Here is an 18,292-nt window from a genome sequence, read left to right as displayed (position 1 = left end):
TTTGCCATTTGTCGCATCATTCATCAGTTATTCGCATTACACCTTTAGGGGGAGCCGCAGAGCCGTCGTTTGTTTCTTCCTGCTGCTTTCGCAAACAGCAACCAAGTACTTAAATGTATCTCATGTGCCTATAGAGTAAGGAGATGCATGTTAAGTTGACTCGGCGGTGTGAATGCAAGGTGGTGTGACCGAGAGCCCAGGAGGAGGCCTTTCTCCCTCCGAGCACACTGATGGGGAAAACAAAGTGTGGCAAATAAAGCGCGTCATTAGATTAAGGGAGCCCAGTGTGCTGCCCGGCTTCGAGCTTCTCTGATTTGCACTGTTGCCACTGCATTTGGACGGCATCCGCACAACACGGGAGGGAGTTTAGCGAGAAGGAAAGAAAGTGGATCTTGTTTGAATGAAACTTACGTCCAATAGTCAGGTTGAACTGAGATTTATGGACCTGTGCATGCAAGAATTCCAAGGGTTCCAATCCATCCATTTTCTGTCATGCTTCTCCTCATTTGGGCCTTCTCATTCTTCATCATCATCATTATAATGATAGTTACAGTATTGCAATTTTAATTTCGCAACACAGTCAAACCTCGGTTTTCGAACGTCTCTGTTCTCGACCAAATCGGTTTTTGACCCAAAATTTCGATTTTTTTTTTTTATGCCTCGGATTACGACCGAAAATCGGTTCTCGACCAAACTGAGCACACTTGAATGCGCCGCTTGACTCCTCTTGCCTTCCTTACACGAGGAAGTGATGCTTCCTCGTGTAGCGTTCCATTGCAAACAGACGTGTTCAATAACAATTTTTTTTTAAAGAGCGTGGGTTTGGTTTTTGAACAAATCGGTTTTCGACAGCCTTCTGGAACGGATTTTGGTCGAAAACCGAGGTATGACTGTATTATGCTGAATAACATATGCCCAAAGTACAGTGGTATCCTGAATATTTGTGTTTCAACTTGCACAAATTCACGGATTCAGAGTTTTTTTTTTAAACCCACCATGAACAGAAAAACAGAAAAAGGACCCCCCCAAGCAAAAATATACATCATCTAAGTACTTTTTCTGTAGGCTACTCAAATATTCATTCCCTGCAGCCCTACATTCATCTCCCCCAATGTATTGTATTTTTATTGTTTAATAAAATCATTGCTTCCCGGATTAACTGGTGGGGGGGGGGGGGAAATACTTCTCAAACGAAGTCATTCATTTGCAAAGCTATTCCTCAAAGAAAAAAAAAGTTATTTCGAGCCTTGCGTCTATTCCTTCTCGAATCCCCTCCTCCGCCTTCTCATTGACTTTCACATTGTGCGCAGGGCAGCGGCATTTAATCGACTGCACATTCGGTTTGGCGCGCAGACGTCTCTGTCACGACCTGTGGGAGTGGCGACCTCCAGCGAGCCTGGAGTTGTGTGTTTTGTCTGGGCTGCGCCCTCGGAGCTTATTCTCCATGCATTCCAGCTCTCTTCGTGTGGTCGACGGTGGGGTTGGGAGGAGGCGTGAGGAGGGGGACAGGCGGGGGGACAAATTAATATCCATTCCGTTTGGGCCTCCCGTTGGCTCAACTAAATACGCGCCTTTACCTTCTCCATCTCCAGCTGAGGCGCATGCAGGCACCTGCCAAATAACTGTCACACCAAATTACGCTTGGCTCCAACGTGCACTTGCATGCGCAAAAATATCATTTGAAATTCTGACATTGATTTCACAATCAACACCCCAAGTTTGTAGGATTGACCTTTTTTTGTCTTTACCTTGGATTTAACAAAATTTCAAAGTTCACCATCTTAGTCACAGCAACTGCTGATGTCTTAACCCCTTCGTTGCTCATTGCAAAGCCTTGGAAAATCCACAAAATAGCTGCTTGGATTATGACCACATATTACTCTCTCTGTATTTTTTTTTTTTATTTCACATTTTTTGCCCTCTCGAACTGTTAATCCATGCCAACTACGTTTTCTAAAATCAGTTTCGACAGTGATAACTTTTGAAGGAGACTGCATTGAAAAAAAATCCCCCCCCAAAATAAAACTCTAAAGCAATTAAACAAAATGATTCCGAATGATTTTTTTTTCTGGACTATTAATTATGCGCATTGTAAGATGAAATCATAAAAATCAAAATGAATATTTTTTTCACTCACAAGATTCTGAATTTTGACTGATTGAACTGAAAAAAGAGCCTACATTACAAGTGTAGGACTCATTTAGAACATCGTTCACTGCATTGAAAGATATGACTGATCTGTGCCCCCCCCAAAAAAAGACTTTCTAAAAGTACTTTGTCTTATGTTTCGAAAAGAAAAAAACCAATACACACACGCGCACACGCAGACACACACACAGTATTTACTTGTACTGAATACTGACATGCAACCCAGCGCATATAAATCAAAATTTTGCTCGATTTATCGTTCTTCGTCAAATGATATCAGAGCTGCTCAAAATGCAGTCAACTTTTCGACTCTTTCGGGGGGGTGAAAGTATAAATAGATGAGCTGGACCGGCAGCCCTGGCACGTCATGACATGTCAGCTTTGCCATCTGCTCAAAATCAAACAGAAACTTTGAGGAGGAAAGCCCAGCATTTCCTCGCCATCATTAGATGATCTCTAACTACGCCATCCAACGTTATTAAAAAAAAAAAAAGTCTCCTGCACACCACTCATTTATATGACACTTCTCATCAACAGATCCACAGTGGAAAATGACACACTTAGAGCGGAATCTGCTACTGCCAGCTGACTGTCCGGTGGATATAAATAGTGTACACACCCCTGCCCTCTTTTTTGTGATATTAAAAAAAAACAAAATAAGACGAAAATAAATAATTTCCACATTAATCGAAATCATTTTGAGAGGCGACGTAGTGAAGCAAACTGCGTTTGCATAAATGTGCACACCCTCTTCAAACTGGCGATGCAGTTGTGTTCGGAACCAATCACATTGAAACTCATGCCAAATGGGAGTCGGCACACACCTGCTACCATTTAAGATACCCCTGATTAAACCCAAATAAACTTAAGCTGTTCTAGCAGGCTTTTCCTGTCAACCCCCCCCCTCTCCTTTCAAGCAATACGTCGAAAACTTTGCGCAAACACGGATTTGAATATGAAAGCGCCCTGCTTCCCTCTACCAGAGCCAGCTGATGAAAAATTATTTTCAAGTTTCCCATTATTTGTTGTATGTTTTTTTTTCTTGGCATTTAAGAAAAAGTAACCACAAACAATGGTTTTTAAACCACATGGCCCTTGCTGAGGTGCGGAAAATTCCTTGCAACAATTCCAAAGGCGCATGGCGTTGTGACAAAGGGGGGCAATGGAGGAACTCCAGATATATTCCCTCTCGGCAAAACACACACGCACATGTACGCGCACATGAACGCGCACACATTTTGCCATGTCAAGGACAAAGCATGAAACAGAAGGAGATGGAAGATGGAAAAAAAAGAAAACGGGAAAGAAAAGAAGTGGAGGAGGGCGGAAGGGAAACGTGGGTGGAGAAGGGGGTGGTGGGAGGGGGGTTAGGCAGTGACTGTGCTGTCAATCAAAGCTGTCCCAAGAGGAGGTTGCCAGACCAACAGCACACTTTGGGTGTGCCTGCAACTGCATGTATGAATCACCCGTTTTACACAATCGCTAACCCAAATTTTTCATTCGACATTATTTTGAATTGTCCACTTGCGTTTGTGCACTGTGTCATTAATTTTCATAAATCTGCACCAACATTTGAAAGCTTTCTGAACATTTCTCCTCAATGAATAATGCACAGATTATAATAACATTTGGATATCATTGTGGATGAAGTTGTTTTAAGTTGGCGGATGCAACTGTTTCCATTTTAGTGAAACATATCATTTCAACATGTCCACAAATCTTTCAATACAGTTGAAAATAAAATGTTCGTAAATGTTTTTTTCCAGGAAGAATCATGTTTGAAGGTGCCTAATGCTAAAACGTTATTTGAAAAAAAAAAACATTATCGTTAAAAGAATTAATATCCCCAGTGAAAATAATGTTGAAAGCTGGCCAATGCGACTCTTGTGTGCTTTAAAAGAATTAATATCCCCAGTGAAAATAATGTTGAAAGCTGGCGAATGCAACTCTTGTGTGCTATTATTTTAGTATATATACTATAAACCATGTGGTCATTTGAACTATCAAATATTTTTTTCAAATGCTTTAAAAAAAAACATACAAAATAAAATTATTATGAGAAATTCGGTTGGCTTATGTCAAAACAAGAAAAGTATATTAAAAGATGTCCCAAATCTTTAAAAACAGAGATGTAGTATTCATTTCAGTGAAATAAAATTGCTTTAAAAATATTCAGCAAGGTACACGCGCAGTGCAAAGCATGTAAAATTGAAAAACTACAAAAATGACCTTCAGATCAAATGAAAAATGACACGTTCCATTCATCCAGATAACCCTCTGCTTTAAAAAAATAGTGCTAGAGGTTAGGTTGTTTTTGACGATGACAATAATGCAGCAACACATTCTACAAATTGTACAACAATGCAACTACTGCAAAAGAAAACATAGCGGCAGTTGATTTTCTGGCTGCAGGTTGTATTACAGTCCATGTGTGGCATGTCAATAGTTTACAGTATGCCTCACCTGAGGGCTCTTCTGTGCTGCTGGCTGCTGTCGTAGGCGGTGTGACTGGAATCTCTGCTCCCCACCACCAAGCGCGCGCGCACACACACACACACACACACACCCACACATACACACAAACACAAAGGCAAACACAAGGATCAGTGCCCTCATGCTGTGTGAATAACAAGTACACAACAGATTGCAAAAGTGCTCTTTCTCCCCGGATAAGCTGTTTGTCTATTTTCTCTCTTTCCCTCTATATGAACTTAACATACTCTAATCAGTTCTCGACAGCCATACACAGCTAATTTGGTCCTACCTGACTTTTGCCACGATGTATGGCGTTTCTCATTGAGGAATTGCCGACGATTTATGCACAGTAATTCAAATTTCAAGGGCACATTTGACGGTGGAGAATGTTGGATGATTTGGCGGTAGTCAAGTCGATCTGAACTGCACGCCCGTGGTCGGAGTTGCTTGAGGTGGTTGTGACCACTCCTTCAGTGGCGCAGCCCTCCCTGCTGCGGATCTGCCGCACTTTGTTCATCTGTGAAACATCGGGTCTAATCCACTGCCGTGCACTTTGATGGGATTTATACCGGTTGTGAAAACGGAGCCCTTCATTTTTAAGACATACAGAGTCATCAAATGTTCAAATTTCCATTGGTGCTTGCGGTTACGTTTTGCCTTACAGGGGGAGGAAGCAGGCGTGAAACACGGCCTTCTTATCTGCAAAGGAGCTGGATGCTGAAGAAGATAGAAGTGGGGAGAAAAGAACGAAGCTGTGAAACCGCAGCCATCAAAGTGCGGAGGAAGAGAAAGAGTAGCAAAGCAGCTGTGCGCTGGTGAACACAGCCTCGATTTTTATCAGACATGAATGCGGTGATTCATCTGTTCGACATGAGGGCTTCTCTCCAACATATTTTCCAGTTGATTAATTGATTTAAAAATGTTTTTAGGTTGATTTAGAGGAAAAGTTATTTCGAGGGAACAAAGTTACAGTTGTACATTAAAGTGTTGGAGTGTTTTTTTGTTGTCGTTTTTTTTCCAGGGACAAAGTCTCACCAAAAACAATGTTTAGCCATTTGTCTTTTTTTTTTTTTTTTTTTTTTTTACAAAAACCTCAATAATTTTGAATTTCTGCTGCAAACGGGCTTTTTTGCACAGGAAGGAAAGCTTTTTTTGGTTTTGGTTTTTATTCAAATAAATTCATAATATTGGAAGCCAAGGCAAAATTTAAATTTTAAATTTCATTTTTGTTCTATGTATTTATAAGTCAACACTCTATATTTTCCAAAGTGAGAAAACAAATATTTCCAGACATGATTGGTAAAGAAATGGCATTTTAACCCTTTCGGGGACAGCGGTTATTACAGTGGACAGTTTACCATGTTTTCAGGTTACTGGTGATCATTATTGGTGCATGAAAGGATTAAAAAAAAAGGTAAATAAAAAGTTATCATAATGCGGAAGAAAATTCAATTTTTTAATTCTAAGTCTTGAAATAAAATCAGTTCTGGTAGTGAGTAAAGATTGCATTTTTCCAGAAGTTAAAACAAATAGAATAAAAGTGGAGGCATTGATGGAGATGTGATATAATACATACAAGTCATATCCATATATTTTAATAATCTGTAATTTTACAAGAATAATGATTACCGGTATTTTAAATGTCTTTCTGGTCAAGCAATTGTAATTTTACAGGAATAAATGATTTGTTTATAAACATTCCAGACAACTATATTAAATTGTATGTAACATATTAAATGATCAGAGGAAAAAAAGATCACAGAGAAAGGAGAGAATAATGCTGTAAATGCTTCAAGATTGTTTTTTCATGTATTTTTGTCACGATTGATTTGTCACGATTAGAAGGAACAGTAATATATATTTTTAAACGAGTGCTTTAAATTCGATTTTCCTAATATGACATCTTAATTCCCATATCCATCTGTCTCTCCCCCCTCGCTATTTTTATTTCCGTTGTGGCACTAATTCCTCCTGGGTAGATTTCCAACATCGAAACGTGAACGAGAACGAAAGTGTGCATTTCCTGTTTCCCAGTCACCTCGCATTCGAATCTGCATTTTCTGCCCTAGCGCTCCCCTGCCAAGAACACAAATGAATGTGGTAATAAAGACTGTTTGCACGTACTTATGCAGGGGGCAATGGGCGAGCGGCTCTGCTGGTAGCCTTTAGCGCAGCGGTTGCACGTGATACCGGTCACGCCGTCTTTACAGGGACATTGTCCTGTGGTTTGGTTACAGGTTTTGCCGGCGGCACCCACGGGATGGCAATCGCATGCTGTGAGGAACACAGGAAGAAAAGGAGAGGCACAGTGAGTGGTCGCACACACGACAGAGATAACATGACGAGAAAGTGAACTTGGCTGATGGGGAGAGGGGGTGGGCGGTGGGACAGGTGGAGGGATGCACGCAGCAGAAAAGTGCACTCAACTACATGGCGGAAAACGGAACCGCGGCCATTTTGTCAACATGGTGTCACTGATGTGAGGAATAATAATAATGATCCCTGAAAGTATAGCAAATGGTTCGGGAACTCTTTTCGCTTACATCAGCAACCGTGGGTCAGACAGCTTTGAAAATGTCAAATATTCTTGACATGATGAAGTTTACCTTCAAAGAATAAGTCGACTGGAAGGAATATTGCTTACAAGTGCCGATGCTAGAAAACAAACTTTTAGCATTAGCATACAGTCAGCCACACGTGTAAGGTAAGAATCTTCTTCTAATCTACTTCTTCCTTTTTTTCTTCTTCTTCTTTTTATTATAAATATTATATGAAAAAAATAATATATTTTGACAATTAAAAGTGTTGGACTAAAGGTGTAATATTGTTTGTTTGTTTTTGGTCAGTGGAGGGAGGTGTGGGTTATGTAAATAATACAATGAGATTTATCTGACAGAATGTTGCACTAATCTGGCACAAAGATTCATTTGAATCAAGTTGGTAGACTGTTGCATGGATAGTTTTTTTTTTTTTTTGTCGTGTGTCACAGTGAGAGAGACTGAGAAAGGTTCTTTGTGTAACTGGCTGCATTTTGCATTATTTGGGTGGGTAAATGTTTTTTTAAAATCCACGAAGCTACCAAACAATCCAAATGTGCAAATATCTTGGCAAATAGAACAATAGTAGCTTTGTTTTATGCATCACAAAGCTATGTCATTTTTTTATTTTTTAAGTAGTCGTGATGCACTTAATGGGACATGCACACACCCACAGATATGTCTCCTCTGCTGCGCACATGTATCTTGCAGGCAGAGACAGAGCGGTAGATTTGTCTTCACGCTTTGTTTGGAGGAAGAAACAAGCCGAAATATGCTCCAAAATAAGTCTGCCTTGCCTGACATGAAGAAGCCTCCTCGCTAAACAACATGGTCATAGAGTTGAGAAAGCCGAGAGTGCGACAGACAGGTGAGCAACGGTGACACGTCCAAATGACATCACTTCAAAGAGAAGTTTAACGAGTGTAAATGATTTAGTGACAAGCAGGCCTGTTCCCCACTGGTTGCGTTTACGAGGTCTTAAATCAATACTGTCGTTTTTAGATGACAGAAGTCACGCACGTACCCAACAACTACATAGCTCTGGGTTGTCATTTTAGCCTGCATAAGCTTATAAATAACAAAGTAAATGTATTGGTTCCCCTTAGATAAATCAAATGTATCAAACAGAGGAATCACTTATTATTTTGTAATGCTTATGTGGCCTAGTCAACCAAATTGGTGCCATTTGTGTCTCCCAGGCAGTTACATGAAAGCACATTTTATCCATTTGGCTTATCATGCATGTGGCACACAGAAAAATTGCCCATCTGTAATTTTCATTTGTTCATTTCCAAAGAATTTCTCACAATTCTTTCCCAGTTCTATCTCGCCGCATTTGCTGCTATTCAACATGGTTATTTGCTGTTGCTAAAGCTCGTTTGACAAATGAAGCAAACAATCCACCAGTTGGAAAGAGAGATCTCACCCAACAGACCCCCCCAACCCCTGCCCCTCACTTTTATCTGTAGTGCATTTATCTGGAGTGTTTCCTGTGATTCAGCTCCTGTAACCAATCTTATCTCCACCCCTGTGTGACTACTTGTTCTGTTCACACGTCTTATCAACTTCTTAAGTCTGCTTTGCACCTATTAGCGTTTTTATCAGGCCAATCTGTCACTGCCATCATTGAGTCCATCTTTGCAAGAGGAGGAACAACACGCGCACACACGCACTTTATTTTGCAAGCAGCGTGGATGGCCTTCCAGCATGCCTTCAGGCCCGTAAATTCAAATGTCAGGCCGAAGACAAGGAAATAAAGAACCTCGGTCCGGTTGAGGCCAAAGTCCACTTCCCCAGATGGACGTGTTGCGGGTGCATGACAAATTGAATGACTCTCTGGCAGGCACTTCTTGGACAAACGACCGACATACTTGGGGGACGTTGAGCGAGCCTTTCTGCTTTAAGTGCGTGTCCACTTAGCGCTTAAGTGGCTGTGTGCTCAGCTTCATGGCCACTCCAGTTGGATTAGGCAGATATGAGGCCAAAAACGGCGGCCTGTCTAGCTTCCCTAACAGAGGCAAAGCGATCAGACTCGAACGCTAAGATGATTAGCACTGTTCTTGATTGGGAGAAACCTCCAAGAGGATCTCCAGAAATTACACAAAAATAAAAACGTGGCGAGCTTTCACTCTCTAGACTAGGAGCGACAAGGAGGGGTAACAGCTGAAAACATCTTGGCGAGCTTGGTGTCATGACTTTTTTTTGTCTTTATATGTATGAGGTGGGAAAATGCATTGCAGACATCTAATACTGTATCAACGGTCACATTTTAAAAAGTGACTGGAATTTAGAATTTGCAGAGTCATTTTTCTCACTTTTTTGAATACATTTACAAATAAATCCACCTGATAGACCTCAGGCATGCTTAGACCAGTGAACATTGAAAAAGGATTTCAAAATAACAGTTGGATTTGGGGCATTTGTCCTCATTATTTATCATCCAAGTTAAGGTTCTAATTACCTTTCTTTACTGATCAGCTGGGAGAAATTGTGTGATTCTACTGACCGATAGAGTTGGGTAGAGTAACAACAAATTGTACTGAAGTTCTTTTAGAATATTATGACTCTAGTTATAAAAAAAAAGAGTAAGGCAAACCAAAATCATATCGATCAGGCAAGCAATAATACATTCATAAAAATCAGTCATTCGCCGAATGTAAAAGTATATTTTTTTAATGAATTTACACGTGATTTTGCTTCCAAAAATCCACTTTATTTTGAAACAGTCCCATGTATTACCATTGAAAGTTTTCACCTTTGCCGCCCGAGAATGGACGGCATGTACTCGATTTCTATTGTCCGTTGCTGTCAAACTGATGAAAAAGAATACAAATATCTCGCTAGCTAGCTAGCTAGCTATTTTACTTAACAAACATTAACAAAATAAAACTAAAATTAAAAGAACATCTTGTGTTAATGAAATAAATATAAATGAAAATGCTTACCTCCCCACCCCCTGCAAAAAAACTATATCTTATATTTGCAAAACTAACAAATAATCGGTGTAAGTAAAGCGCGGATGTTCTTTTTTGTTTTGTTTTTTGTCTTTGGCCGTTAATTTAATTCATGAGCCTTTGTGGTTAATTTTAAATGTATACTTTTTTTTTTTTTTATTCATACTTCTCAACAGGAATTCAAATACACTTGAGAAGTTGACAACTTGGCAAACAAGGGATGGAAAGCGAGAACATCTTATTTTTAGTTTAGACGATTTCGATGTCGTTTGTCTCAGGTCTGTTTAAAATAACAGTTTTTTGAACGTTTTACACCACAGTACTTACCGTGATTTTTATTTTTTCAAATCGCTTTACGCTCTCTTTGCGAATATCTCGACATGATTTCAGTTGACCTATATTTTAGTCTACTTACAGCCACCAAATACTCCGGTGCCCTGGAGCCGTGTAAAACTAAACACCCTTGGGAAAACAAAATGCCCAGCATGATGAAGAGAGAAGAACCGAATTCCCAAACAAGTGCTTGGAGGCTCGTGTCAACACATCAATGTCAACGAATATAGAACCCATCACCTCGCAGCCAAACTATGGCAACTCATGAAAACTATTCGCAGAAATTCCGAACACTGCGCAACGCCACGGAATAGTTGTGTGGAATTGACATCGAAGCACAAAAGAACACAAAACATCTCCATGCGTCAACGGCGGCTTGAGTCTGAACTTTCACGCCAAGCTTTCCACAGAGGCCTGTCTGAGGTCTGTCACTGTCGACTTGTTTTATTTACTCGCTTCCTGTCGAGTGATATGGGAAAACGTGGGCTTAAGCTGTCGGTGCGCGGCTGATATTTCCACGCGGGCCTGTCCCTCGGGTGCGTGAGCCTCAGTTTTTGGAGCGCTTGGCTTGTTTGCGCAGGGATTATTCTGCTGTTATTTTTACCTGGAGCTACAGGAAAGGTGCGAAAACTCACTTTGACCTTTATTAGCTCAGCTGAGGGTTAGAAGGCATTAGGCGGCGAGCGCACCTGCGCGGGGGCGTGTTCACGCCACCTCCGCCGCCTTCCATTCCTTCCTATCTTTCACCCTCACGACTGACCTCCCGCTTGCTATGCCGATCACTTCACACCTCTCCTCTGTTTGCTTTGGTTGTCCTGTCATCCCCACACCTTCCCTCGAATTAAGCCAAATAACTCAGTGTCAAAAAAGGGAACACCCACTCCACCGCCCTCGCTCCGCCATCCCCGCAGACCTCCAACTCATCTCCGCTGACAGAGGAAGATGGGGGCGAGACAAGGCTCAGGAATGTTGCGACGCCGCGCTTCCTCCCCCATTTCCTGTCATTAATCTACAACTCCAGAGCAGTGGTCCCCAAACGGCCGGTCGCGGACCAGGACCGGTCCGTCAGACATGTGGTATGGAGCCAGGTTGTCATAATTAGGAATTTTCCAATATAGTTTTCATTTTTGTTTTGATTTTGTTTTTCCTAAATAAAAAAAAATCATTTAGTTGAAGCAGTTTTGAGAGCAAGTTCATTAGTTTGTATTAGGTTTTTTAATGCTTCATTTTGGTTTAGTTCTATTAGTTTTTAGGTTTTAGTTTTTTTCCCCAAAAATACTGTGTGTGATGTATTTGTTGAGTGCAAGATCGCAATCCAAGGTCACAATAAGTAACGTAAGTAAGTAACTACAATTCCGCAATGACTTATTTCGATCAAAAGAGCAGTGTTGGGCAAGTTACTTCCAAAATGTAATTTATTTCATATTACCAGTTACTTGCCTTTGAAAGGAAGTTGAATTCGCTGTTTGATCATGCTTGAAAGTCACTTTTGCATTTGAAATGAATGGAAATGCCAATCAACCGGGCCCCCCCCCCAAAAAAAACCCAAACCAACAGGAACAAAATATGTTTTTGAATGAGAAATATAGCACTCAATGATATTTTACTTCCTACGAACATATTGTAATTACATAAAGAAATATTAAAGAAAAGAATTAGTCATTTTTTCTATCAAGTGAATGGCCACTGTGCTGCTGCCATCAGAGTGCAGTCTAAGACGGCATACGGATATACGGAACTGTAGGCTCAGCTCTTCTCTCGAGCTTCTCATTGCGTCAGTAATCGGATTTATTCACAGAGAATAAAGAATAATCAGTGTGCCTGTGAGTATGGTGATATGGTTTGCCTACATGTGTTGCTGCACTATTTGTGTTCAGATATCCGTTACTTAAATTCTATGCCACGTAGATGCTCATTGTTAGCCTATGTGTCTTTGGAATGTCCCACTGTATGCTAACGTTTATGTTACAGAGATTATGTGGTCGCTTTAAATACAAAAGATCCAATTCTCTTATTCTAAATCTCGTTTTAATTCCCATGGTTTTATGTTTGACAGTAACCTTCAGCTGATAGTGGCAGCTTGAGTCCTCATTTTTGAAGAATTAATACTAATTATAGCTGCCAAGCTGCCACTTGTGGTTAGGTGAGTCAGGACACTTGTATCTAACGACACCACTGTATCTTTGTTCGGCAGTCTATGCAAGGTGATTGATCGTGGCAGGGAGGAAAATTAACCTCCATATCCATTTTTGTGACTTTTTTTGTGTTATGGTGTGCTTTCAGATTTTTTTTTTTCCTCGTTTAAACAATAGTTGGGGGGGGAAACTCCTGTGGAGTTCAGAGTGAAAATACGCTTTCTGAGAACTTGTGTTTTGGCAATAAAGTGGGACGGTGTACCCTTGCAGGCTTTCCTGTGCGAGATGGGTTTGGACATGTCCCGGTAGTAGCCCTCCTTGCAGTAGTGGCAATGGCGTCCAGCCGTGTTGTGGCGGCAGTTAAGGCACACGCCTCCACTCTTCCTCCCCGACAGCTTGTACAGCTCCATGTTGAAGCGGCAGCGGCGGGCGTGCAGGTTGCAGTTACAGGCTGCGGAAGCAAAAGAAAAAAAGCCATTTGTGACTGTCAAGAAACTTAACAGGTACAGTTGCTTAAAGGGGGAAGTGAACCCCTAAATGTTCTTGACAATAATATGTTCTATGCACCTTCACTTGTCTGAACATCGCATTCTGATTCATATTGCGATTGTGGAATTTGAGTTAAGCAGCAAAATCTTGCCATTTGTAGCTTTCTCAGGGAGTGGCCATTTTGCCACTTTTTGTTGCCTGAAAATGACATCGCTGTTGCTGAGTGCTCACGACCGATTGCAGCTCAACTGTTTTCTGCAGCTGAACCATAAACATAACATGAAATCACTTAATTTAACAGTTTTTGCAACCCATGTTCAAACCATATCAATCAACATTTTAAAAAGGCAACCAAAACACCTGCAACGGAACAGAGGATGAAATAGACACACAAATGAACAAAAACTCTGGAGTGGTTGCCAGCCGATTGAGAAACAAAAAAAAGAAATGAACACAAATTTCATTATGAGCACCGCCTTCATGTAGCTACACTTAGAATAGTGATATTGGCGCTTCAGTCGATTTGCATCACTCGATGCAGTGTTCAAAGACCCTACTTGGTTAAAACATCATCTAAAAAACATACTGTACCTTCTCGAATATTAAATGAACTTCTCATGTTGCTGCATACTTGCCATAAAATCTGACTTGTGCGGTTTTCCAAAAATGAACTGTTTCGGGGGGTTTTCCGAGTTAGTTTCGGGATTTTTTTTTTGTCAGTCAAATTTTGAGCCACAACGCAAAATGCCATTGGTAAATTTACCATTACATGTCCCCTTTTCGACAAATGTTTCCATAAGCAGCATTTGTGGTATATAAACACGAGACAATAGCTTGTGTTGCAACACGAAACTACAAGACCTTCATTCAGTCACTTTTTGGACTCGAACAAGACAAGCCTAATCCGCGCAGGCCCTGAGACAACACAGGCCTCATGTTTGGACATCTTTGAGATAATCTGTGACACAGTGTTGAAAAGAATTGAACATCCAAGATGGCCCCCGTTCCCTCTGTAAGACGCAGCTGGCCAAAATCAGCGCCAAACCTGTCTGCAGGTGATCACTGTGCAAGGATCAGACTCGTAGCCACAGACATGCCTTTGTTGCAACACTATTTCACGCCATCACATCATCGGTGAGGATGACACGCTCGGCCTGGGAGACGTGTTGCTTCTTGTGAAGAAGAACCGCCTGATGGCTTTCAGTAGCTCATTTATTCGTTTTTGACCACGGGACGACAGCCCTGGGTTGTTTGGCAATTCCTTACAGGGCCTCACTGCTGACCTTCCCTCGGTCGATGTGGATGTGATTGCCAAAATGGATGATGGCCAAGTTTATTTTCAGCTATTTAATTTGATCTAAATCACACAATTTTAGAATTCAGGGGGGATTTCTCAAAATTGGCATCAAACTGTGAATTTCAAAACTAAATGGTTAAAACGTATGAATATCATTTAAACGTCAGAGGCTGTGCATTTACCAAGACCCATTAGTTAAAAGGTGTGAAATTGCTTTGCGTTAGCTTTGCAGGAATATTTCCAATAGCGACCAGTCATTTATTCAACCTGTTTGTTAACACTATTTGAAAATGACAACAAGAAGGACTTTTTTTCCCCAGCATGTCAAGTTGCATTTGTTCAGAGTTAATTTTTGCTGCGACGTCACATATGTGCAATGCAGAACGAATGTCATTAATGCTTCAAAAAACATCGGATATGTTAAATATTTTGAAATACCTCTTTGTTTCATTTACCTTTAGACTTTACCTAATTTTATGCAAAATTAGTGATCAGTGATCGAGCAATGACGTACATTACTGATCGGATCCGCAAGAATAAGACATTACAGCAAATACAATCTTATCCACCTCAGCGCCTTTCTATGCTGCCATCATTAATAATCGAACGTTTCTCATCAAGTTGTATACGTTGGATAGATTAGTCCATCGTGTGATCGGATCCATGATCGGTTATCATTTTTTTATACTCGATCGGCTAATTTACACTTGACAGGCAAATGTACAGCATGGAAAATTGGCCTGTTTGTGTTCAAATTTAAGTCATTCAAATTTTTTGTGCAATCGAAATACATTTCATGAATTGGCCGCAAAAAAATTCTGAGTGCACGAAGTGACCACAGATGTGACTATTAATGCGTGTCTGTCTCCATGTGTCCTGCAATTGACTGTCAACCAGTCAGGGGTCTCGTCTGCCTTTTGTCCACTGGGATGGACTACAAGTTGTCTTGCATGTCATGTTTTCCATTGTTACATAAAAGAGACAATTTTCTGTTGACCAATCGAAAGGCTGGAGTGTGTGTCTAGCTCCACCCATTGGTGGCATTCAGAGAGAGGTTGTCTTCACAGAGACATTGTTATCTTTGGCATGAACAAAGGTGTATTAAGTGTTCCAACCACTTGGAGACATTACGTCAACGCAGCATATAAAATACATTCAATTATGTCTTCATCGGTAGGACGGCGGGAGATCCACTTATTCGGTTGCCTGAAAAAAAAAGCCTCTCATACATGTCATGTTGTGTCAGGTGGTATTTGATTAGAATTCAAGGTAATTTAGTTGAACTTGATTTAATTGTATTTTGGAAATGAGAATATGTGTGCTGGGTTTTTTCCTCTCTCTCCCTCTTAATATTTGCATTACGTGACTGTGACATGTAGCATCTTGGCAATATGTGCATCGCATGTTTGGATGTAAAAACAAATTATTCATTCATTCATCTTCCGAGCCGCTTGATCCTCACTAGGGTCGCGGGGGGTGCTGGAGCCTATCCCAGCTGTCTTCGGGCAGTAGGCGGGGGACACCCTGAATCGGTTGCCAGCCAATCGCAGTGCACACAGAAACGAACAACCATTCGCACTCACACTCACACCTAGGGACAATTTAGAGTGTTCAATCACTCTAAATTAATAAAATATATTTTTTTCCTTTTCTCTTTTATTTTATTTTATTTTTTTTTTCCTTAATCTGTGCGGTTCGAGGCGGCCCGGTCCAGGGTGGTCCGCGACCCGGTGGTTGGGCACCACTGATCAACATGCAGCCAGCTCCGATTCTGTTAGCAGACTTTAAATTTGAATGAGCTCAACAGCTCCTTCAATGCACTCTGCAACTAATTGAAAGGACTGCAAAAGACAAAGCAAACAAACAAAAACCCGGTGCAATTTTTCGCTGCCAAGTGGCAAATTTTACGGGATAGCGAGATGTTGATCGAGTAGTTTCTTTTTGCCGCGAGTTCTCAGGAAACATGTTTTTGCCGGGAAAAAGCTGGCTAATGAGTGTCTTTCCCAGCCTCCGCGGAGTGACCTCAGCCTTGGATTGGCCTTGCCTCTCTGGTAATTAGAGGCGCGTTCAAGGCGCAGAAGCGGAGGTTGAGGTTAAGCTCATCACACCCGCGATAACATCGCTAATTCAGCGACTTTGGTCGCAGCCGCAAATTGTTCTAAAGACACAAATTGACATTCTGACTGCATGTCCGCAAACTGGCTTCACTCAAATATGTAAACTAACAGGCCATTTGTTGTCTTTGGGATGATTTAGAAAGAAAAAAAAGAAAGAAAAAAGGCATTTTAAAGAGTAAGTCAGTGAAGAGGCGACTGCTAACGCAACATGAGAGGTTTGCTGGCTGTTCCAATATTTCCTGTATGTGACGGGAGTATGTTTCCTTTTTGAATGCATTTTGAATTCATATGAACACATCCTGTTGATTGTAAATGACATTGAATTGGGTTGACATGGTAACTGGATCGTGTATACTTCCCAATACACGTATTATTGAATAGATGGACCTGAAAACCTGAACTCACCCCCACTCACCCATTTTTAATTGCTTAATTTATATTTTATATTTACATTTATTTATATACTTTTTGTTCTACTTTCTCCCTTTCATAATTGTGCTGCTGTAAATTGGGAATTCCTCCATTGTGCGAGATATAAAGGTTTTCTTATCTTATTAGTGAAGGAAGGTATGATATGGCAACGCACTGTTTTTCTTTTTTTTCTTTAAATCACGTGTTAAACCCAAGGTCCAGGGGCCTGATCTGGCGCGCCACGCCTTTTTATGTGGCCCGCGAAAGCAAATCAAAGATGTCAACTTTCAGGATGCTTGCGAAAATCTCGACTAAAATTTCAAATTCTCATTTGTAATTAGTAAGAGTGACACTGTAAGCATGTTCTTGTTACCAAACTCCTCATTACAGTAACTTAAACAATAAGTGAATAAACTGTTATTCTTAACTTCTTTATATGGTTTCAATCATAACAGCCCTCCAAGGGAAACTCTCATTAAAATCAGGCCCGCGACAAAAATGAGTTGAACACCCCTGCTTTAAATAGTTCAACCATGTGCATTCTTACCCCAGCTGGAACTTTCTACACAACTGAAACCTTTTTTTTTTTTGCTGCAGGTAGTACGGGTCCTTTTTTTTGGCAAACATGAAGCACAGATTTTTGCACCACAAGTTTAGACAAGAAAATAGTGTACAGATTATAGAGTGTAATTTTTATTTATATTACCATTGGGAAAAAAAGCAATGCACTTTTCTGTTGTTTAGCTCGCATTCACATGCATTTTTAAATACCTAATTTTAAATATGACCTCATAGTCATAAGAATTTGGGGTGGAACTAGATTATTTAATCAACTCATCAACAAATATTCATCAACTTGGCCCTGTTAGCAAAGCATCTTTGCCGACAAGTTTATTTTGTTCTCATTTTTCATTTCATAATTGAAGGCCCTCATGTTGACTGAGGTTGAAGCAATCATTTTGTCAGTGGGCGATTAAAAAAAAAAAAAAGTAGTCTGATGGTGATGAGAGGCATGCAAATAAAGACTCGTGTAAAAAAGATTGCCACGAATCATCAAACAAAGAATTGCGGTTTTCCGGGAGCTCATTGTTGTGTGGGGTCGTTACAACCCTGCAAACATGACCATCATTATGCTGTGAATAATTAGTCGCATAATTCACGATAAGCACCTCGTCTTGGAGGCATTTCTTCATATTCAGCATTCCAAATCAACATGCCATTTTCACTGAGCTCTGCACTAATTAGGATGTAATTCAAATGATACAACATTCACTTCATGGTGTGATTTGCTTACTTGGCAACTATATAATTGCCTTTTTCAAGCGCATACAATGATTTTATTTTTCCTATTTTAATTTTCAGTTCAATTATCATTTTTAATTATAAATAAATACAC

General features: G+C 40.5%; 1 protein-coding gene and 1 long non-coding RNA gene across 4 annotated transcripts in view; one reads left to right on the top strand and one right to left on the bottom strand.

Moving 5' to 3' along the window:
• Window positions 1–18,292, bottom strand: part of ntn1a (netrin 1a) — a 44,912-nt gene that overhangs the window by 8,772 nt on the left and 17,848 nt on the right. Inside the window, exons 2-4 of one of the 2 annotated variants that reach the window (XM_052084098.1) lie at window positions 12,845–13,033; window positions 6,748–6,897; window positions 4,612–4,665 (exon numbers count right to left, since the gene is read on the bottom strand). In XM_052084098.1, coding sequence (XP_051940058.1) covers window positions 4,612–4,665; window positions 6,748–6,897; window positions 12,845–13,033 — 393 coding nt within the window. The remainder of the gene's footprint in view (window positions 1–4,611; window positions 4,666–6,747; window positions 6,898–12,844; window positions 13,034–18,292) is intronic. The other variant, XM_052084099.1, reaches the window with a different exon arrangement.
• On the top strand, window positions 4,197–12,873 carry LOC127613200 (uncharacterized). 2 transcript variants are annotated; one of them, XR_007966098.1, is made up of 4 exons: window positions 4,197–5,438; window positions 6,861–6,931; window positions 7,872–8,028; window positions 10,532–12,873. It is a non-coding gene; the product is annotated as an uncharacterized LOC127613200 (long non-coding RNA). The 2 variants fall into 2 exon arrangements; XR_007966100.1 differs by having other exon boundaries at window positions 4,199–5,438; window positions 11,294–12,873.

This window comes from Hippocampus zosterae, chromosome 13 (genome assembly GCF_025434085.1).
Source record: "Hippocampus zosterae strain Florida chromosome 13, ASM2543408v3, whole genome shotgun sequence".
NCBI classification, from domain to species: domain Eukaryota; kingdom Metazoa; phylum Chordata; class Actinopteri; order Syngnathiformes; family Syngnathidae; genus Hippocampus; species Hippocampus zosterae.
Note: the sequence above shows the minus strand (reverse complement) of the source record. Positions and strands in the feature narration are given on the sequence as shown.